Raw genomic sequence first — 21,367 nt, forward strand, 5'->3', positions numbered from 1 at the left:
TACGGATTCAACTCTCTATTTGTGAACATTGCAATGTGTGTTATGTTAAAACATATTTGGAGATAAACTGTGTATTGCTTTGTTATGTCTAGGTTAAAGGAGATCCAACTCGAAATTAGAATAAATAAATATGGCGATTATGAAATATATGATCAATATGCAATAATATATAATTAAAAGGGATTTTTTTTTTCTAAGTCTCAGGTGCAGAGGTGTTCCACGAGACGAGAAGGCATATCTTGAGAAGAATCTCAGAATTGCGCAAATTCTTCTCTCCTAGTATATATTAACACTGATATAATTACCGTAACATAGTCATGCTAAAATCTACCTTGTTATACTCAGCACTTTCAACATTAACAATATAAGATAACTGGCTAGAAGAATGTCAAGATTAGAACAGAAATTTGAAGAGGAGACAATGTTGATAATAAAATCTCAGAAATTCTTGAAATAATTAAGAAGGCAGTGAAATAATAGCACTATTATTCCATGAGAGAATCTAATATTTGACTACAATAAGAGATACAATCAAGGAGGACTTTCTTATAATTGATTCTCCATTGAATAGTCAACTTCCACTTATTCATAGACCACCTTGTTTTTCTGGATAAAACTACATTGCTATCACTACATTTACCCTTCATATTATGAACTTCTAAGAAGGTATCAACTTCATCCCGGAAAGACATGAGTTTTGTAACCTCCAAAAAAGTACAAAAATCTTGACTATTATCCATTGCATTCAGGAGCAAGGTGTCATCTTCAATAGATGTTGGCAAATTCTTTAAGACACCATGGCAAGTCTTCGATAGCCATTTCATGATGAAAATTTCATTGTCTGCAGAGATTTTAGAGCCGGAATAAACAAAATGTGCAACAGACCTCCTCTTGATTTGAGGGGTTGCCCACAGCCGCAATGCAGCTAGTAGCGCAAAGGAAGGCTTCCCATTGTAATGGATGTACAATGATTCCCTGGACCAAGAAGTGGAAGAACACACAGCAGGTTCCAAAGGAATAAAAACTTTATCATTTGGATTGTCTTGTAGGATAAAACCATAGTGTTCAAGAAGCTCCAAATTTGTGTAAGTTCCATAACATAGCAGAACCTAGTGAGAATAATAATAAATTACATTATTCAAATGGGACGAGTAACTAGTTAATTAATTCAGGCCATTCAAGCACATGCAAAAGATCATAGTGACATCCAGTAACGTAACATAACATAAGCAACAAGAAATGCTTTGTTCTCTAAGACATAAGAAGCAAATTTGGAAAAGACATAAGAAGAATAACTCAATTACTAAAGTTAGCCAGTCAAACTATATATATATATATATATATATATATATATATATAGTTTGTGTGTGTAATACCTGATCTCCTTTATTGTAATTTGCCCTAGCATAAAAGCAATATGCATTCGCATCTTCTTCAAACCCCCCATCTGTTAATCTCTGAGACTGGGAATCAAGCTGCTCTGCATCAGCGACTGTAGTATTGTCTTCATTTGATAAGGAACCATCATGGATCGAAGAGCTAGATAGCAAATCCTCTAGATCCCCAATGTCAGATGGCTCCTTTCCAGGTGCATCATAATTAAACAAGTCACCCACAGGGCATAAACACCCAGCTGAATCCCACGGTATATGCAATGTCCGGGAAGATATCTAGATTTTGAAAGATCAGATGAGATAAAATCATAAAGGTGGAATTCTGCCATTTACTCTAACAACTGAAATACTAAATAGTAAATATAAATATGCCCTGTAATTCAAAAATGCATTTGATGCATCAACCAGCAGTAACTTATCAATAATCCATAAAATAGGTTTATTTTTCCAATCATTGAGATAATTTTAATTTAGACAATTAACCACAAGAAGTGTGTCAAGATTTCATGGATGTAAGAGAAGGCTCAGCACAGGAAAAGTATATTCAGTATATTATCACTTAATAACCAAAATAAGAACCAATGGATTCCACGAAAACCAAATTGAATATTTGTAAATAAATAAATTAGCATGCATGAGTCTTTATAACAAGCTAAATTTCTAACCGTTGCAGAAGCCCACACCCAAGCCTTAAATGTTAGAAGCTGGGGCTTAAATTTGAGATCTTCCATCAAAGCATGAGCTTGGCTTTTAGCACGGCTTTTTCAGTTACCCATATAGCCTCATCCACCTAAAAACCACAAGATACATAAAAGATGGCTTCAAAAAGAGAAGTGCAAATGAAATGCTGATAAGTAGTATCAGGTCAGATGCTATGTCTAACCTAACAAGACAAACTAAAACTTCTAATAGAAACTGAACTTGCAGAGCAGTTTTCTCGAATTCACCAAACATGGCTAGGATGTCATAACTCTTTGGTAAATGCATGAGGTAAGGATACCACCTGGAAGCCTTCCCTTTTCCAACTTCATACAACAGGCAAACATTCAGTATCTGCATTGTGAACAAGCTGAGAAGTAAGGCCAAATGATTCATTTGCATAAAAAACTCAATTATAAGCAACGGCACAGGTAATAATACAACAATGATGAAGCCACACCATACTATTATATACCATGGAATCAGACCCTGGTTCAAGTAAAACCGAAAAACATTTGCTTCGGGGGAAATGATATTGTCAATCCTAGTTTTTATAATGTCAGTCGATCATGATTTTTTTACATTGTATATTCGCATGAATTTATAAAAAAAAGGTGGCATTATCAATCTAGGAGCGACAATAACCATTTCCCTGCTTTGATGCAATAACTATTGTCTATTGAGAAGAACTTAAAACAAATGGCTTGAGCGCATTTTCACAAACAGTTAGAGGCCACAACAAGATTCCAACTTAGCTCACTTGAGACATTCAAAATAGAGTAGAAATAGAGTTATGAAAGAATACCTGGGTTGAAGAAAGAGAAGGGTGGCTATTAAGAGCTTGAGAGAGGTTTGTATGTTGCATAACACTGAGTTGTCATCAAAGCAGATTTTGGAACTCTCAGAATGAGCTCCCCCATCCTAAGGTCTCTTACAGCACCCAAACCCAATGTTCTGAAAATCGGTTCGAACCGGCCGATCGGACCATTCGAACCGTGAACCGGACCGAAAAACGGATCGGTCAATCATCAAAACTGCGAAATTAAAAAATTGGAATTGAACCGGAGAACCGGCCGGTAACCGGTCGGTCGAACCGAACCGTGACCCGGCCGGTTTTTAAGTTAGCAACAAAACGCTGCCGTTTTTGAGTTTTTTCCCCCTCTGAAGTCTGAATCCCTAAATCACGAAAACTCCCAAGGCTGAGACTGAGATCCCTAATTGGCTTCGCTGCTCTCTCTGCTTCAGTGGTTCCCATTGTTGATGATTCTTCTTCGAGCAAGCTTGCTTCACTGAAGTCACTGGCGTCACCGCGTCACACGGGTCGAGGGCTCGCCGTCGAGACACCGCCGTCGCGCCACCTAGAGCCATCGAGAACTGAGAAGTGAGAACGCCTCACTCTCACACGGGTCGAGCCACCGCCGTCGAGCCACCGCAGCAGCCGTGGAGAACTGAGATGGTGCCTTCGCTGTCTCCCACCGCCTCACTCTCACTCTCCCTTCCCCCATCTCTGCTTCTTCTCTGTCTTCCAGGTCTCTGCCCTTCCCCTGTTCTATTCATTTTGTTGCTATAGCTAGTTAATTTTGATTAGCTTAGTTAGTTAGAAATGCATGTTAGTTGATTAGGTGGTTAGCGAATCTGAGCTGGATAGTGGATTTAGGTTTGTTTTGAATAATGATGATGACTGAAAGTGTTGCTGTTCTATTGATTTTCTTGCTTTGTTTGTGCTGTATGGTTTGCTCCTGTGCCAATTTGGCTTGATTGATGCTGCTGCATACTGATTTATTGCTGCCTTGTCCTGCCTGTTGATGCTGAGTCTTGTTTTAATTTGAGCCTAATCACTGGATTCAGTTAGGAGCATTTGTGTGGATTCATGTTGCTTGCTTGTGCAGTGAGGATTTTTGCTGAATTCCTGTTTCATTTTGTTCTGATGCTGTTGTAAGCCAGTATTTCTGTACATAGTTTAAAGAAGGAATGTTGTTTGTTGCTGGCTGGTTTGGTCTAAATTGCTTTGTGATGTTTAGTTGCTGAAGGATTGGCTTGTTTCTTTGGATTCATATGCATTCAGACATGATTTTTGTGTTTCTACTAGTTAATGAATTCATATGACATCTGGGAGACATGATTTTTGTGTTTCTCACTCTCACTCGCACCTGTGAACTTTGAAATTCTGTCTCCCTGTTTAATTTTTCTTTGAACTGTGTAGTGTGAAACTGTGAACTGATTCAAGATTCAACATGAAACTGAACTGTGATTCTCCCTGTACTGTGATTATTGACTAGTGAGTGATTAGTGAAACTGATTACTGAAACTGAACTGTGATTCATTCAACATGATGAACTGTGAACTTTGGTTAATAATTGTTGTTTACTGATTAGTGATTAACTGATTACTTAAACATGAACTGATTTTGGTTTGTTTACTAAACTGGATTTTGTTGTTTGTTGGATAATTGTGAATAATTTTGAATAATTTTGGATGTTGTTTGTTGTGAACTTGAGAGTTGAGATTATTGGGTTGGATTGTTGGTAATGTTTAGTACTTTTGAATAATTTTGAATAATTCTGGTTTATGTAATTTGAATGAGGGGATCACTGGTCCCGGATTGGTTATGCTTGTGCAGCTGGGATAGTCGCCGAGGGACTGAGTCACTGAGGCATAAAGATGAGATCTGTAGCGGTTGCAATAAGTATATAGAGTTGTAATTCGCTCTTCTCTAATTCACAACTCTTAGTCGAAAATGGAGTACAGGAAAATCAGGGATGAGGTGCTTTTAATATGTAGCTGAGAAATTTGCTATCACATTTCTTCCATTCACTCAATAATAAACTAGAGTTGATTTGAGTTTTGACACACCTTTGTGTTGTAGGGTGATGATAGGGAGACCGGCATCGAGGACGTTGAGAGTTTACGTGAAAAATCGGTTTTGCTGTCCGATGCAGGTGCATAACTATCTTCTCTTCTTCTGTCTTATATTGTATCGGTTAGATAATTAGATGTATTGTGTTTGCAACTTCACCATTGGAATAGCGTTAACCTCTTTTCCCCTGTTCACTGTTTTGCAGTCCTAGACAACCGTTTGGCCTCCGTGGGAGAAACCAAAACCGATAGCCACATGGCGAAAGCAAAGTGGAAACTCAAGTCTGACTCCTGCTCCCACTCTCCGTTATCTTTCTGTTCAGTTCTTGTTCGATTTCTTAATCCTCATCCCATTTCTCTTGATATAGGTCAGTTGTTACACTTGCATTGACTATTCTTACTAGTTCGCAAGCCATTCTAATCGTTTGGTCCAAGAGAGCTGGCAAGTACGAGTATAGTGTAACCACCGCAAACTTTCTGGTGCGTATAGATCTCATCTCTATGCAGTATGCACTCATTCCATTGATTCACTTTCTGCTTGATAACCCGAGTTGTGGCATTTGACCAATACATGGCTCCTAATTTATTGGTAATCTTTTGGTTATAGGTGGAGACTTTAAAATGTGCTATATCCCTTGTGGCCCTTGCAAGAATATGGAAAAAGGAAGGTGTCACCGAGGACAATCGGTTAGCATAATCCTTTTCCCTTAAGTTTTTTGATCTGATTGTGAATTTAGTGCAAGATTTTGGGTTATGTTTTACATTCTGTTGATGAAAAGGGAAAAAAGTTTGGATAACTATTAACTAGTTAAAGAGGTGGAATAAGGTTTTTCTTACATTGAAAATTTGAGTGACAACTTGCATTTTGGCCATTTACAAGCAAGCACAAAAGCACAAGGTAACCAAAGTACATGTTTCTACGAACTCATAATGTTACTTTGGAAGCTGAAGCATTATACTGAGATTTTGGGTTGTATTCCTCAGGGCGAATCTTTACTACATTTCGATATTCAAGGATGGAAACAGGTCAGGCGACCTATTAAGGGCCTGTGGCTTGCTAAAATATAGAAGCAGGCGCAGGCTTTTTGAAAAGCCTGTTTATCTTAGCAACCTAGGCCTAGGTTTGCGGAAAAGCGAGTAGGCTTGCTGGCTGTCCTGGGCTTGTTTAGATTTAGAAATGTATATAAATGTAATGTAATTTAATCTACTAAACGCTTGTTCGACTTATCTAGCCTATTTTAGGCATTATGCATACATTTAGCCCATTTGAGCTTTAGTCTTGCATTGTGTGCATTAAAAAAAATCCTCGCCACGAAGCCTTTACCCTCCTTAATGGGACTTCAAGTAAATTTGGGCAGGATTAATTCTTAGTAGTAGAACTTGGATGCCAATGATTCAATTGAGAGAAAAATAATAAATATACTTTTTTATTATTAGTCAATATGTTTTTCTAAATGGCAGGCCAAGCTTAAGAACAAATCAGGCTTAGATTAATAAGCTTCAATATAGGCTTGGCCTGTTTCTACCATTACAAAGCAAAGCATTAACTCTTTTGCATGGTATGTTTGGAGAAAGAGAGAATAAAGAAAAGAAAAAGAAAGGGGGGGGGGGGGGAGAGGGGAGAGGGGAGATTCTGAGCAGTAATGTTTTCAGTAGGCCAGTGGTTTCACTTGATAAGTCCTGTTTTGTGATTTCATCCTTTTATCTAAGCATTATGACTTCTGTATGTGTATGTGTTTCCTTTTCTGATGAGAGATTTTTCATGTTGTCTGTTGTTGAAGAATGAATTTAAATAAGTCGTTGTATATTGTTTCTTGCATCTAGGTTGAGCACCACATTAGATGAAGTTATAGTGTATCCCATTCCAGCAGCACTTTACCTTGTCAAAAATTTGCTTCAGGTTGGTGATGCATGTCTATGTTTGTTATGGTCACAATTGATTATTATGTAACTTTGATTTTGCAACAGATACCATCCAAAATCTGATTGTATTTACTCTTCAATTTTATGGCAGTATTACATTTTTGCATATGTAGATGCTCCTGGCTATCAGATATTAAAAAACTTGAATATTATCAGTACAGGTGTTCTCTACCGAATTATACTCAAGAAGAGGTAGCTTTTGTTCTTTATTTTCAATATAAAAAAAATTGTTGTCAATTCTCATTTCATTATCATAATCTTTTGTTAAGGATTGAGGCAGTGTTTTGTTTCCACAAGTTTAGTTTATTACTTAATACTAATGGCTTAGTAAAATAATATTTAATTTTATTGATCGTATTGCCCTGGGGCTGCCTATTGTTGTGTTTTTATTTGCATTTCAGGTTAAGTGAGATTCAATGGGCTGCTTTTATTCTACTGACTGCTGGTTGCACTACAGCCCAGTTGAATTCAAAGTAAGACTAATCCAAGTCTGACATGTGGCCATCACTTTCATACTAATATATTATAATGTTCTTGTGGTACTGCTGTAAAAATGGCCCCCTATCTACAAGCTGTAATGTAACAAACAAATGTATCTGATTGAAGTGCTAGTGAGGAAGTTGGTTAAGATTGAGAGAGAGTTAGGTGTGGAATCATTTGGTAATTGTAGAGATTAGAAGAGCTCCAACTCTTCCTAGTTCCTATCAGTTTTGTATACCTACTCTTTGCCAAATTCTCAGGTTCCTCAGCACATTCTCTGGAATCCTCACAAGACTATTCTATTGATCTAGGTGTAATGTGTCTCTCTACAAAAGAGAGCAATAGCCTTTTTAGATTTATTTTCCATTGTGTAAGTTGCTTGATTACTTTTGAAATTGTCTTTTTGGCAATTTGAATAGCATTGCTTTATACATATTTTTTGGATTACTTTCCGACAATTAGTTTCAGAGACTTTGAAGCAGCAAAACGAGGAATATTTGGCATTGGCGCATATCTGATACTTTCGGTGTTTATGGTTGGAACATAGTGAGAGTATAAAATGAGAAGAATTTTTGTGTTAAGTTTTTTTTTTTTTTTTTTTTTTGGGGGGGGGGGGGGTGACGATTTCTTAACATAATTTTTCTGAGGAGGGATTGAACAGCTCTTCTAGCCATTAGAATGCTGTTTCTTTTGTTATTTTAAATTGTGGAAGTCATATTATTAATTGATAATTATCTTTTAAATTTGTCTGAAAGATTGCCTTTTATTTTCAGTTCTGATCGTGTTCTTCAAACTCCCTTTCAAGGTTGGGTGATGGCAATTGTGAGTATTAGCATTTGCAGTGGCCTCTGTAACAACCCGAAATTGTGAACTCTTCTAGGGATGAATCTCTAGCAAAATTTTTGGTTGTTACGGTCTAATGTTAGAAACATAATAAAGCATGCATTTATGTCTTAGAATAATAATCATGAGTTATTTTTTTCATAAAGGTAATGGCACTCTTGAGTGGTTTTGCAGGAGTATATACTGAGGTAATTTTAATTACGAGCTAAATTACAGTGCTGTTGATGTTGAATTTATTATTAATGCATGAGCTAAATTTTATTATTCAATCCAAAATTCAGTCGGCAGAGAATAAGTTTTTTGAGCTCTATAACTTCCCATTTTGTGATACATTTAACAATATTGGCAGGCTATTATTAAGAAGCGCCCTTCACGGAACATAAACGTTCAGAACTTCTGGCTTTATATCTTTGGCATGGGCTTCAATGCTATTGCAATACTGGTTCAAGATTTTGATGCTGTGATGAACAAGTAAGTTTACTGTTCTTTCAGACTTTGGTTTTGTAGTTTATGTTGATTTTTCTACTTTTTCACCATATTGATTCTCTTTAAGGAATTCATGTTGAGGAGAATCTTTTCTCATGAAAAGGGACAAGACATGCTCATAATATATATTGTGATCATAAAGTCATCAAGCATTATAACAGGAGAGTTATTGTAGTATTATGAGGCTTAGAATGAGCTCATCAATAATGCGTGTATTTCCCATATTCAGGGGATTCCTCCATGGATATTCGCGCATTACTGTTCTCATGATTTTCAATCATGCACTCAGGTAAAAATTGTTAATTGATGTTCTCTTATAAAATTTCTTCAACTCGGGGAGTTTTACCTGGATTACCACCGACAGTTATGTATCTTGTCATTTGGAGTCATGTCCATTATATGTCTCTTCAATTTTCAACTGTTGCCCCTTTTTAGGCTATTTTTTCGTTTTTCATGTTAAATTTGTCTCTTCACGTCTGTGTGTCTTGTGAAGCAAATGGAAGCAAAAGTTATCATTATTTAATGAGCAAACTACTATTTTTACTTATGAAAGTTCAAGACACTCACAAATGACAAATCTATCATGGATGAACAAAGCTAGCCTTGTAACCACAAAAGACGAGTTAATGACCATTTTTACCTTAAAAATTCAGAATGTTGAAAAACTTACCCTTGAATGAAATTAACGGTTAGGTACATTTGGGTAGTTTTGTCACATGGAGATCTTCTTTTGCGGGTTTAGCTTTGTTCTTTCATGGCTAGATTTGTCAGTTTTCCTAAATTTTCATTGCGCGTAAGTGTCACATTTATATTGTTTGTGCATCCAGTGGAATTGCTGTATCGATGGTGATGAAGTATGCTGACAATATTGTGAAGGTACGATGATGGTATAAGACTGCGTATTCTTATTCTATGATTATATTATCCACTAAATATTTAGAAGCAACAGTAGAACTTAACAGTTCCATGAGTTTAATTGTGAATCACTTTTAGGAGAATGCCAGGGGATCCTGCAATATTATATAACTTTTATTATCATATATTAGTCTATCTTCTTTTTTTTCTTCCAACACCACTTTATCATTATTAGCTTAGCACCACAACCTCGGTACCTCACCCTTCATCGGTGGCTACTCTTTGGCAGGTGCCAGAGGCCAAATATCTGGCGGTCACTCACCAAAAGTTAAAAAAATTTAAAATATAAAAATAATAAAATTAGGTTAAACATTCAAAATTAAACTTCCAAACCTAACACATTCAAAAATATCCAAATCATTCAAATGAACATTCAAGACTTAACGTCAGAAGAACACATAAGATTTCACTAAAGTGACATTTGAAAGTGGAATATCCAAAACTAAAAACACAAAATTCCATATAATCAAATATCCAAAACTCCATTTAATCAACCATCCAAAATTGCTTGTAATTGAACATCCAAACTATATTTTAATTGAGATCCAAAATCCTACTAAAAAGAATATCCGAAAGATACTTATATTGAAACATCCCAAAACTAAAAATTTGTCGGATTATTTATTAAATATCTAAAATTTAAAAACCCTAAACCTAATGCATCAAAAAATCTCCAAATCATCCAAATAAACATTTAAAACCTTACTGAAAAAGAACATTCGAAAGCGAAATACCTATGTTGGATCCCCAAAAGCAAAAATTCATCAGATTCATTTATATTAGGTTAAACACCCAATTTTTTTGTTTTAAAAAAATATTTATGTTAGGGTTAAACATCTAAAATTAAAAAAAATCTAAACCTAAAGCATCCAAAGACCTATTAAAAAAGAACATTCGAAAGTGGGCTATCTATTTTGAAACATCCACAAATACAAATTCAAATAACAGCTATGACAACAACAAATTGAAGCAAAACAATAAATAAAGAAGCAATTTTGCACTTTATTGCACTTGCAAATCCACATAACAAACTGATTGGCAAAGCAGAACAAATTGGCACACACGGATAACCTAATGAGAGAGGAGGTAGTTACAGCGGCAACAAGAAGTCGGAGAGGTGGAGGCAATGGCGGTGACAAGAGTAAACAGAATCAAAGAGGTGGAGGCAATGATGAGAGCGAATAGAATGAGAGGAGGCTGCAACGACTTTAGATTTGGAAGCCAATGACAGCTTTAGATCTGGACGGCCACAACAATGACAACTCTAGATCTCTTCAGCAAGCTCGATGATGTAGCATATCTGGCCATCTTTGCAGAGATTGTCGACGAGGGCGGACATGCCGCAGGAGACGGCCATGGAGATGTTGGCAAGGGCACCGCCGGCAGCATTGAGATGGTAGGTTCGAAGTCAATGAGCATCTTGCTAAAGCTAATGATGAGGCCAGGGCAGAGAGGGGGAGGGCGGTGGTGAAATCCATGGATGCAATGTGTAGCAAGTTGTAAAATGAAGAGAGAAAAAGTTTTGTTCTCCAGAGACAGAGAATGAAGAATGGGGTTGGTGGCATGAGGGGGTTGAGAGGAAGTGAAAGAAGAATAGGAAGATGAAGATGAAGATGAAGAGGAAGAAGAGGCAAGGACAGAGAGTAGAGACTGAGGGGTGATGATGAGGGAGAGAAAACTAGTTTCAAAAGAAAAGGGAACAATTGGTTAAAATTGGCTATTAAAAAATTGGTTCTTAATATTTTTTCTACTTGAAACCCCAAACCACACTGCTACTTCTACTACAACCCAAAACTGAACTACATGATTTCTTATGTATTGAATGTTCAAATTTGTCTAATAATAAACTATACATGATGAGGTATGCCACATCAAGTTTCAGCCTGTCGTGTCAGCTTTTAATCGTGACAAATTAACGGCATGGACCAAAAACCAATAATTTAAAATTCTTTTGGACAAAACAAAACCAATTCTATACCTATTGTCTAGAGCTGGGTCATGATGTGTGTTTTATATCACATGTAATAATCTATATGGGGGCTTACAGTTGTTTTGTTTGATTTATTTGGACATTATAATGCCTTTACAAGTGCCAATTTGCCAAATGATAGATATAGCCTATGAAGTGGAGTTCAATTGTATGATTAAGTTTCCAATTTTTGCATAGGTGTACTCTACTTCGGTGGCAATGCTTCTTACGGCAGTAGTTTCTGTCTACCTTTTCGGATTTCATCTCTCCCTTGCATTTTTCCTTGGTACAACGTAAGTTGCTGCTATATCCTCAATTTTTCTAACATGACGTGGTTATGCTTTGATTTGTGAGCACACCAGGTTTTTTATTTTTTTTCCCCATCATATCAACAATTGAAATTAAATTGTTAAAATCTTAAGTGCTTTAATGGCTTTGGCTCCTAATGTAACTTTAGTATGCACAAAATTTTATTAGCTCTTTTTATTTTTTTGTGCTTTGCTTTTTTGTTTTTGATGTTGGGCGTAACCATTTTCTTTGTCTCATCGCTTGAACTTAAACTTCTTGTTATGTTTGCAGTGTTGTCTCTGTTGCGATTTATCTGCATTCTGCCGGGAAGATGCAAAGATAGCTATAACTACCACCTGGTTCTTTTGACCCCATTTCATATTCATACATTTTCAAATTGTTAATTAAATATCATAGTAGTGTATATTTTGACGAGTTTAATTTTTATGTATGGACATTGTAAAACGTTTTACATAGTCATGCAATTACAATCATTATCATTCACGTAGTAAATGTAAAAGAGTTATTTTTACTAATGTGACATTTATATGATTGGATGTGCCTGTAAAACGATTTTACACTGATAGTGTATTAAAATTAAATTCATATTTTGACATATATGTCTAGTAAATATATTTCACTCAAGCTATATTTGGCACACCACTTAAATTAGAGGAAGGGAAAAAAAAATTAAGTCAGCCGTGTATCACTTGGGAAAAGTTTTCTAATTTAAAGGTAATTTGTTCAATGTCCTTATCAAGAGGTGGGAAGGAGGTGGGAAGGGGAGATATGTCATTTGAGCTAAGGTTTATTGACGGTTATTACTTTATTTAACCCTCACATTTAGCAAAGTAATGGGAGAACATTTAACTTCTCCCCAAGTTGGGTCGGATAATGATTTAAAGGATCCGTGTTGTAGGTTGTATATCAAATACAAGGTGGGTTGGCTTACGTTGCGTAGGTCCAGGAATGAACAATTTTTTTATTTGAAAAAATAAAATGTATGATATAATTAAAAATATTATCAAATAAAAAATGACTTTAATATTAGTTATACTTTCTAGGAAGTGTTATCAGTAGTCAGAGCAGAATTCATCTTTTGTTTGAATTTTTTTTTTTTTTTTTTTTTGTCATTGTTTACGCCAGAGTTGGATCAGGAGCCTGGATTAGTTGCGTGCCCATTTAAGTTGGATTGCATTGATATCTCAATTCTCTACCCTCATTGTGCCATCCTCTGCCATTGGAGTGGTTGTTTGAAAGCTCTTATCCGTCTCTTTTTCATTGGTGCATTACAGGCTATTAAGAAATCATGCTGTTTTTATTTTACAGGCTGTTAAGAAATCATGCTGTTTTTATTTTGGAATAAAAAAATATTGATTTAAAATGTTGACAAAGTTATACATGAATTAACAAAATTAGTTTGATTCTATAAAAAAAAGTAATTTATCCAGTTAAATCAAACACAAATCAATATTACTCAAATACAATAAATGAAGAGTGGTTATATTCGAGTCTTATTTTTATTCTATATAAATTATTATCAGGCGTAGAATTTTTTGAAAATACACATAAATAAATATAGGCTATCATGGTTTATGTGTATCGTAGTTTATGTGAAGAACGAAACAAAAAATAAATTGCTACAAAAGATAGCGGTTTACGAACAAAAAACTAAGGACAAAAACCGCTACATGATATCGCGGATCATGAAGAAAACTATGGCCAAAATCCACAAGCATCAATTGTGGTTTATGGAAAAAAAAAATGAAGAAAATTATGACAGATTGTAGTGAATTACTTGAAAGATGCTATATAAATCGCCATAGTTGGCCACAAACTATTCATTTGGGCCATTTTCAAAGTTTGAATTTGGAGACTTTTCAGAAAACATCAAGGATCAAATACAAGTAAGGTCGAAGAAAACCACCGTCTCATTCTCTCAGTAGGAGGGATGGAACTCTCAAGAGGAGAGACAAATTAGAACTCAAGGTTCTATCTCCGTGACCTAAGCAACTTGACAACGAGTAATGAGGAGAAACATCGATTTACTAGAAATAATACAAATCTACGGTGCAATGAGTTGAGCTTATTCAAATTTAAATTCGACTCATTTATTTTATGAGTTCAAGTTTGGTCACTAGCTCACGAATTTAGCTTATCGAGCTATTAACAAGTCTAGTTCGAGCTAGTTCATGAGTTGGCTTGACTCACTTCCAGTCTTAGCGATAGCTCTGCCTAATTTCTTTGGCGGGAGGAGCTTGGAGGCGACTATGCAAGATGCTACTGACGAAGGGAAGGGGATTAGGGTTCAGGGGTTCACCGTTTTCTTTTTTTTATTAGTGAACAAAACGATGCCGTTTGATGAAAAAATCTGAAAACTAGTTGAGTCTCAATTCGGTTTGACCGGACGGTTCTCGACAGGTTCGACGGTCTAATAATAATTTTTAGAAATGGCGGTTATAGCTTTTGATCGAATCGGAATCCTTACCGATTCACAGTTCGACCGGTTCGACCGGCCAATTCAAACCGATTTTTAGAACCTTGCAAAATACATATAGTGTGAAAAATTTGGTGCACAACACAAAAAATTTTGATTCACAACACAAAAACTTTTGATGAACAACATAGAAAATTTTGAAAGACCACAATTGATTTACCCAACCAACAAAATATATTCGCAGCAAAAATTTATGTGCTATGTCAATAAGTTCCTGTGCTCTCCAACAAAATTTTCTATGCTAAAAAAGCATGAAGACGGAAAAGCGGTGACACATCAACATTTTTGTTGTTGTTGGGCTTGTACTAACTTAGTTAAATTTGGTTACAAAAAACGTTTATATGTGTAAAAATGTCATAATCAATTAATACTAAATAAAATAATATTGGATTATTTGAACTAATTTTTTATTGTCTCTAAATCTTTATTACAATATGATCGGGAGGACCAAATCCCCAAAGTGATTCTGGAGATACACAACGTTCACTATTTTAGTCCCTTAAATCCAAAATTCACTATACTGGTCTCTAAGATCCAATCAATTTCGAGCACCATATTGATCTCCGGACCTTTTCTAGCGCTGAATTAGCAAGTGCAGTGTTGAATATTCTCTGACTTGCCACTCTACATAGAGGACTAAACAATGTTGTTTTATTTTAGCGCTTAAACAAGACAAAAATGGAGTTAAACCCTAAATTGGTTCCTGAGATTCACAAAATGCACCGATTTAGTCCCTGACTTTCCAATTGCACTAATTACGTCCTCTAGATTCCAAAAAATGCATCAACGTGGTCCCTCTTGAATTTTTCGTTCATATTTCTTGCCGGCGAGATGCTAATCATAAAACTTTTTTTATTTGATAAATAATGAATGATTTGATATATAAATATACAACTTTTAGAAAACTTAAATTAATATTGATGTCTTTAACGTAACACAAATGTTTTCGAACTAAATATAAATTTTAAAAAACGTAAAACTGTCATAAACTATGTGCTCTAAATTTATAGATATAATTCAAAAAATATAAATAATATCAATTTATTTAATATAACAAAAATGTCTATCAACAAAATCTATGCAATAAAAATTAAAATAAAAAAGGTAAATTATGCACTTTCTATAAAGTAGGAAAGGAATAGTTCAAAATTAACTAAAATCATTATGACTTTGTTAAACCTTAAATCTGCGTTTTAATACTAAAGTTTTAATATTATCGGTCCGTTTGAAAAGTTTTAAAAGTTATTTTTTTTAGTTTTTGACTTATAAAAAGTAGTAATATTAATGTCTGATACAATTTTTAAAACTAAATTATAGCTTTTTAAGAAGTTATTTAAGTGGTTATAGAGAAGTTTAAAAAAAAATATTTCTCATAATAAAAAGCATTTTATCACATTTTTTTTAATATAAACATTTTTAAAACTAAAAAATCAAATACAAAATAATTTATTTATAAACTATTTTTCATATAAACATTTATTGTTTAAGTTATTTTTTCAAAAAAAGCTTAACTAAATTAGATACCTAAACTGAAAAATCTTATACCATAATTATTTAGAAATGAATAATTATGCAATGTTGTAACATAACTCATACATCGTAAATCATAAAATCATTGATATTGCTTTAAACTTTCTAACTCAAATTTTATAAAACAAAATCTATACCCTAAATTCTTAACAGTAAATCTTTAATTCTGTTCTATCAACCATAAATTTTTTAAAAGTGATTTAATTAATAATATTATAGATATAATATGTACTAATATTTCTTTAAACTTTAAAAAATAAACTTTTATAACCCAATTCTATATCCTAAAATAAACCCTCATAGTTGAACCATGAACCATAACATTTTCATAAATGAATGAGTCAATAATATTATAGATATAATATGTACTAATATTATATGTAATTAATTTCTCTTATTAAAAATCTATATTCTAAACCCTAAACAATATTTTTTTACTCTAAATTCTAAAACTTAGATGGTTTAATTATTTTATTAGTCTTATAATTTTATTAAATTTTTAATTAGATTCCTATATTTTTTGTTTTCGATTGACTCCCTATATCCTATCAGATTTTGTAATTAAGTTCCTGTTGTGAAAAAATATTGGAATTAATAGAATACCATTCTAAATTATAAATTTATAAAACTACTATTAAATAAAATAAATATGATAATTACCAAAATAAATAATTTAAAAATTATTTACCGTTTTAAATTCCAAGGTCTTATTTCGTTTACAGCGTAAATGAGATGGCATTGTGCGTATCTCGTTTACACTGTACACGAGATAGGACACGTCAGTTGCTACATGAGTATCTCATTTACACTGTCAACGAGATAAGGCTTGTCAAATTAATAATTTTTAATTAATATTTTAATAATGTTTAATTATCATAATAATTCAAGTTTTTCAAATTCAACCGTCTTGACTGTAAGCGAGATGAACATTTTATGTATGTCGTTTACAGTGTAAACGAGATACCCACATGACAGCTGACGTGTCCTATCTCGTTTAGTAAACGAGATAAGACCCTAAAATTTAAAACGATAAATAATTTTTAAATTATTTATTTTAATAATGATCATATTTATTTTATTTATAAAAATAAAAAAATTCGAGTTTATAAACGTTTAAATACTTCACTCATTCAATTTTTTTCTAATATATAAAAAAAGTGTCTTATATATTTTTTTTTCACTTCATCATTATCTGAGTCAAATTTAAAGTCATTTAACATTTAAATTTTTTTTTCACTTAAGTAACATTAATTGTATCAATAATCATGTATATTTACTTACAAGTAATTTTTACCAATTTTTATCAAATTATGACTATAATTAGACCATATACGTCTATAAATAAACTTTGATTAATTTTTTTTCATGTTATGCAAAACTAATAAATTTTTAAAAATTTTTATTATTGTATTAATCGCAGCATGTTCATAACAACATCGTCAATACCTTTTTTATCTTTATAAGCTATTGCCATGTAAAAATATTTACAATTTTTTTTGCTAAAAATTTATGATTCAATTTTTTATCTACACTTTTTTTATTTTTTGTTCACCAACTTATCTACAATATCTAATCCTTAATCAATATTTTCCAATATTATTTCCTTTACTTTTAATGTTTATAAGACCCAAAAAAAAAAAAAAAAACTCTATTTTATTAAAAACATACAAGCCCATTATACCTAGATCCAAAACTGCTATGGCTGCATATGTTAGAATGGCTCGCCACATTAGTTGACTAGCCTGATTGAGCTCCAGCTGCGACAAGCTACACATGGCCTGTAATTAATAAACCATCATGTTCAATGTTCTGAAAATCGGTTTGAATCGGTCGGTCGAATCGATTGAACTGCGAACCGAAAAAATAAAAATCATTGTTGAACCGTTAAACCGGCCGGTAACCGGTTAGTCGAACCGAATCGAGACCCGGCCGGTTTTTTTACTTTGCCCAAAAACGCTCAAAACGCGCCGTTTAGCATTCAGTAACCCCTAACCTTACCCGTTACTAACCCTAACTCACTCCAACACTCTCCAACAGCGCAGCAGCAGACCCTCCTTCGTCCTTCCCATCACCCTCGAGCTAGTCGTTCATTTCAACGCCGGCGAGCTCACTTCCTCCCTTTCGTTCAGCCGTCGGACTACTCCTGACGCCGTCGCTGGTTGGAGCTTCGAAGCTCACTCGACCCCTCACTCAGCTAACGTCTCAGACTCTCAGCAGTAGAAGCATAGTCGCCGGGTTCGCCTCCTGCCTCCGTCGCGAAGCTTTGTTCCACCGTCGCCAGCTCTCCGTTTCCAGCGCCGTCATCCTTCCTTGCATTTGAATCTGTAATGGAGCCTCTGTTTGATTTTGATTCTGATATGTTTTTATTCTAAACTTTTTTATTTTGATTGTTGGTTTGATTCTGATTTATTTTTATTCTTCCGTCGTCCTCCCTATTGTTGATTCTAATTTGTTCTTTGGTTGGGTTGTTCTTGATTCTTTGGTTGGGTTGTTAATTTTATTTTTTTTTTACTTTGAACTTTTTGTTCTGTTTTTTTTATTAGTTGCCAAATCAGAAGGTACAATTTAGTATTACTATTATGGCTGATTTGGATTTGCTGAGGAAGATTCAAGATTTATTATCCCTCTCTTGAGTTGAATGAAGTTTTTGTCAAAGTTAAAAGAATGTATCTGAGCAATTGCAACACGCATTGTTACTATTACACACAGCAATTTGATGATTTGTTTGATCTTTGTTGCCTGTATTGGTGTGTGTTGATGGCCTGAAGTTTTGAGCTATTTGTTAGATATGAGTTTAGATTGTAATAAATTTTGATAATTGTTATGTTTTGAGAAAGTTTAGCTCAGTGATTACGATGAGCTTAATTGCAGAAGAGGTCTTGCTACTTTGTTGAATTCTGTAGTTTAATCACCAAATTAAACTCTTTTAGTCTACTCTCTACATCTCTTTCTACCTACTCTATCTGTGTATATGCACATTTTAATTTCTTGCAAGCAACTCATCGTGAATAAGCATTGTTTCCATTGTTTACATGAGGGGTTTTTTGAGGTATACATACTTGCTTTTCTCGGTGTCTTTGTCTCTGTCTGTCGGTGTCTCTGTCCCCTTCTGCAATCATCGTCTCTTTTATAGTGATATCTGATATGTGGTTTACTGATATAGTGAAGTTTTGTGAACTCTGATTCAAGTCATTCAACTGTGAACTGATATAGTGATATAGTGATTGAATAATTGTTTTTATATGAACTGTGAAGTGTGAACTGATATAGTGATTGAATAATTGATTGAATAATTGTTTGCTTGTTTCAACTGATTTTTCAACTGAATAATTGAAATTGAAATTGAAATTCTGCAACTAATTGATAGGTAGGTTTTGTTTGTTTATTTCTCTTGAATTGAAATTGAAATTCTGCAACTAATTTTCTGGTTTGAGTGAGTAAGAGTCAGCTTTTTCTGTTATTTAACTTCATGTTGTTTTATGCTTATGTGTTTGTTTATTCTTGGGTGTTACGCTAATATTTTTGTTTTGAGTCTTCTGAAAATACCAGGGTGTTACATTTTGGTTTATGTAATACTTTTAATTTGGATGATATTTCATGATTTATATTAGACTATAATTATATTTTAATAGACTATAATTATATTTTAATGTGTTTATTTATATTTTATTTATTATTTTATTATAAAACAGTTTTTTCGATTTAACTACGGTTGAACCTATGAACTAGTGAACCAGTAGTTAGAGCGGTTCGATGACCGATTCGATTTTCAGAACCTTGCCCAAACCTCTACTGCAGTATTAAATGAATGTGAAGAGGCTGTGCATGAAAGGAAGAATGAAAAAGAGGGAAGATTAGGTGGTACCCTCCAGAGTGAGGAAAGTGAGAGACAAAGAGAGAAGAACCCAGAGGGAGAGAGTGGTGGGGCTGGTCGGTGGTTGTTGATGCATCCGAGATTCCAATATGTGATGCCCATCTTAATAAGCTTTCAATGCTTCCATCTTCATCCTCTTCCTCCATCACAAAAATCTCAAACCTGCTTCCTTCACAACCCTACAACTCAAAAACCTAAACTCGCCCACTCAGCTGTGTTTTTTCTTCAGAGATTTTGAAGTGGGGGCTTGGAAAAAGGGTTGTGCTACTGTGTTGAAGTTTTTTTTTTTTTTTTCGGTAGGTGCTGAAATGAGTTGGTTGTGTCGAGAGAAGGGACGCGTGTTGTTGCCCTCTGTCAGACGCAGAGACACGAACTGAAGCGAATTAGAAATGGCAGGAACCTGAACTGATGGGGTGTGTACACTATGGACTATGGAGTGGCATAATTAGTATGGATTAATTTATTTTTAATTATGCTAAGTTGCTAACAATTGAATTGGTCTTTTTTGTTGGGGTTGGATTCTTACTTTTTTTTTAGGTGGCCTGGATTCAAAATGTGTATGCTTGATCCAAGCAATTTTGATATAAGATCTTTTAAGGGTAATAATAATAATAATAATAATAATAATAATAATAATAATAATAATAATAATTGAAGATGTGGTAATTGTTAGGACTTCGTCTCAAATAAAATTTACCTCTGAGAGTGTCCCAACTTCTTTTTATGAAATGGGCAAAAAAAAAAATGAAATGAAATCTATTATGTATTATCACTCCTCTCGCAAAAAAATTTGTCTTTCTCTCACATTTTTTTGTTTTTTACCCATTATTTTAGATGTCATTTTTAATATATAAGTATTTAATGTCTATACAAAAATTTGATTCTAAATATATATTTTTTAAATTTGTAATATAAATAATAATTTTTATATTTTACTATTTTTATTTTTCATAGTCATACAACTAAATACTAAATTATTAACGATGTCTATTCATATAAACATGTAAATTATTATTATAAACCCTAAATATAAATTTTATTTTAACAAATACATTAAAAATTTTTAATATATGAATTAAAATAAAAATTTAATTATAATAATTTTTTTATTTTAATTCATACTTATTTACTATGTATATATTCGATTTACTATGTATATCTTGTGCATAGTAAATCGAATCAATTTATATGTAAATAGCTAAAAATTGAGTTTGTCTGATTCAATTTATATAGATCTGTTTAGAACATATATGAAATCAATTTCTATTCAATGTGTAATTTTAGTTTTCAATCAATTTATTAACATAAATTATCCTTATTTTTAATTCAATATAAATTTTTTTTAATTTTATTTTTTCATAAATTCACTATTCTTTTAAACTTTGAATGATTCATTAATTACTTTGTATTTATTGTACTTTTCAAATTTTTTATAAAAAAATAAAAGATCAAAATCATCAAATTACAAAATACTAACAATTTTTTTTAATTCCTGAATATAATATAACTTTATTATTTTTTTTTAATTATGAATGAGACTCGAACCCGTAATTTCTAGGTAAATATGGAAAGATTATGCCATTTGAACTATAGCTCCTTAGCATAATATAAAT

The 21,367-nt window shown here is 33.4% G+C and overlaps 2 protein-coding genes across 3 annotated transcripts in view; one reads left to right on the forward strand and one right to left on the reverse strand.

Annotated features, from left to right (window-relative positions):
* Positions 1-12,366, forward strand: part of LOC107606802 (CMP-sialic acid transporter 4) — a 76,270-nt gene extending 63,904 nt beyond the window's left edge. The window contains exons 1-16 of one of the 2 annotated variants that reach the window (XM_088493167.1): positions 3,253-3,622; positions 4,714-4,857; positions 4,960-5,032; positions 5,156-5,231; positions 5,318-5,429; positions 5,557-5,636; positions 6,774-6,849; positions 6,964-7,064; positions 7,274-7,345; positions 8,126-8,174; positions 8,342-8,383; positions 8,545-8,666; positions 8,911-8,970; positions 9,509-9,557; positions 11,764-11,858; positions 12,145-12,366. In XM_088493167.1, the coding sequence (XP_088349293.1) occupies positions 4,831-4,857; positions 4,960-5,032; positions 5,156-5,231; positions 5,318-5,429; positions 5,557-5,636; positions 6,774-6,849; positions 6,964-7,064; positions 7,274-7,345; positions 8,126-8,174; positions 8,342-8,383; positions 8,545-8,666; positions 8,911-8,970; positions 9,509-9,557; positions 11,764-11,858; positions 12,145-12,196 (1,086 nt within the window). In that variant the 5' untranslated portion in view covers positions 3,253-3,622; positions 4,714-4,830 and the 3' untranslated portion in view covers positions 12,197-12,366. Of the gene's footprint in view, positions 1-3,252; positions 3,623-4,713; positions 4,858-4,959; positions 5,033-5,155; positions 5,232-5,317; positions 5,430-5,556; positions 5,637-6,773; positions 6,850-6,963; positions 7,065-7,273; positions 7,346-8,125; positions 8,175-8,341; positions 8,384-8,544; positions 8,667-8,910; positions 8,971-9,508; positions 9,558-11,763; positions 11,859-12,144 lie in introns of those variants that run through there. The other variant, XM_088493168.1, reaches the window with a different exon arrangement.
* On the reverse strand, positions 425-20,026 carry LOC107608873 (protein SET DOMAIN GROUP 40). Its single transcript, XM_088493166.1, is given in 8 exon segments — positions 425-1,109; positions 1,377-1,670; positions 2,060-2,133; positions 2,136-2,184; positions 2,316-2,447; positions 2,899-2,965; positions 2,967-3,047; positions 19,746-20,026. Coding segments are annotated over 8 exon segments (1,476 nt in total). The 5' UTR covers positions 19,901-20,026; the 3' UTR covers positions 425-485.
* Positions 20,027-21,367: the final 1,341 nt, after the last annotated feature.

Source organism: Arachis ipaensis, chromosome B7 (genome assembly GCF_059453495.1).
Source record: "Arachis ipaensis isolate K30076 ecotype BB chromosome B7, ASM5945349v1, whole genome shotgun sequence".
NCBI classification, from domain to species: Eukaryota; Viridiplantae; Streptophyta; class Magnoliopsida; order Fabales; family Fabaceae; genus Arachis; species Arachis ipaensis.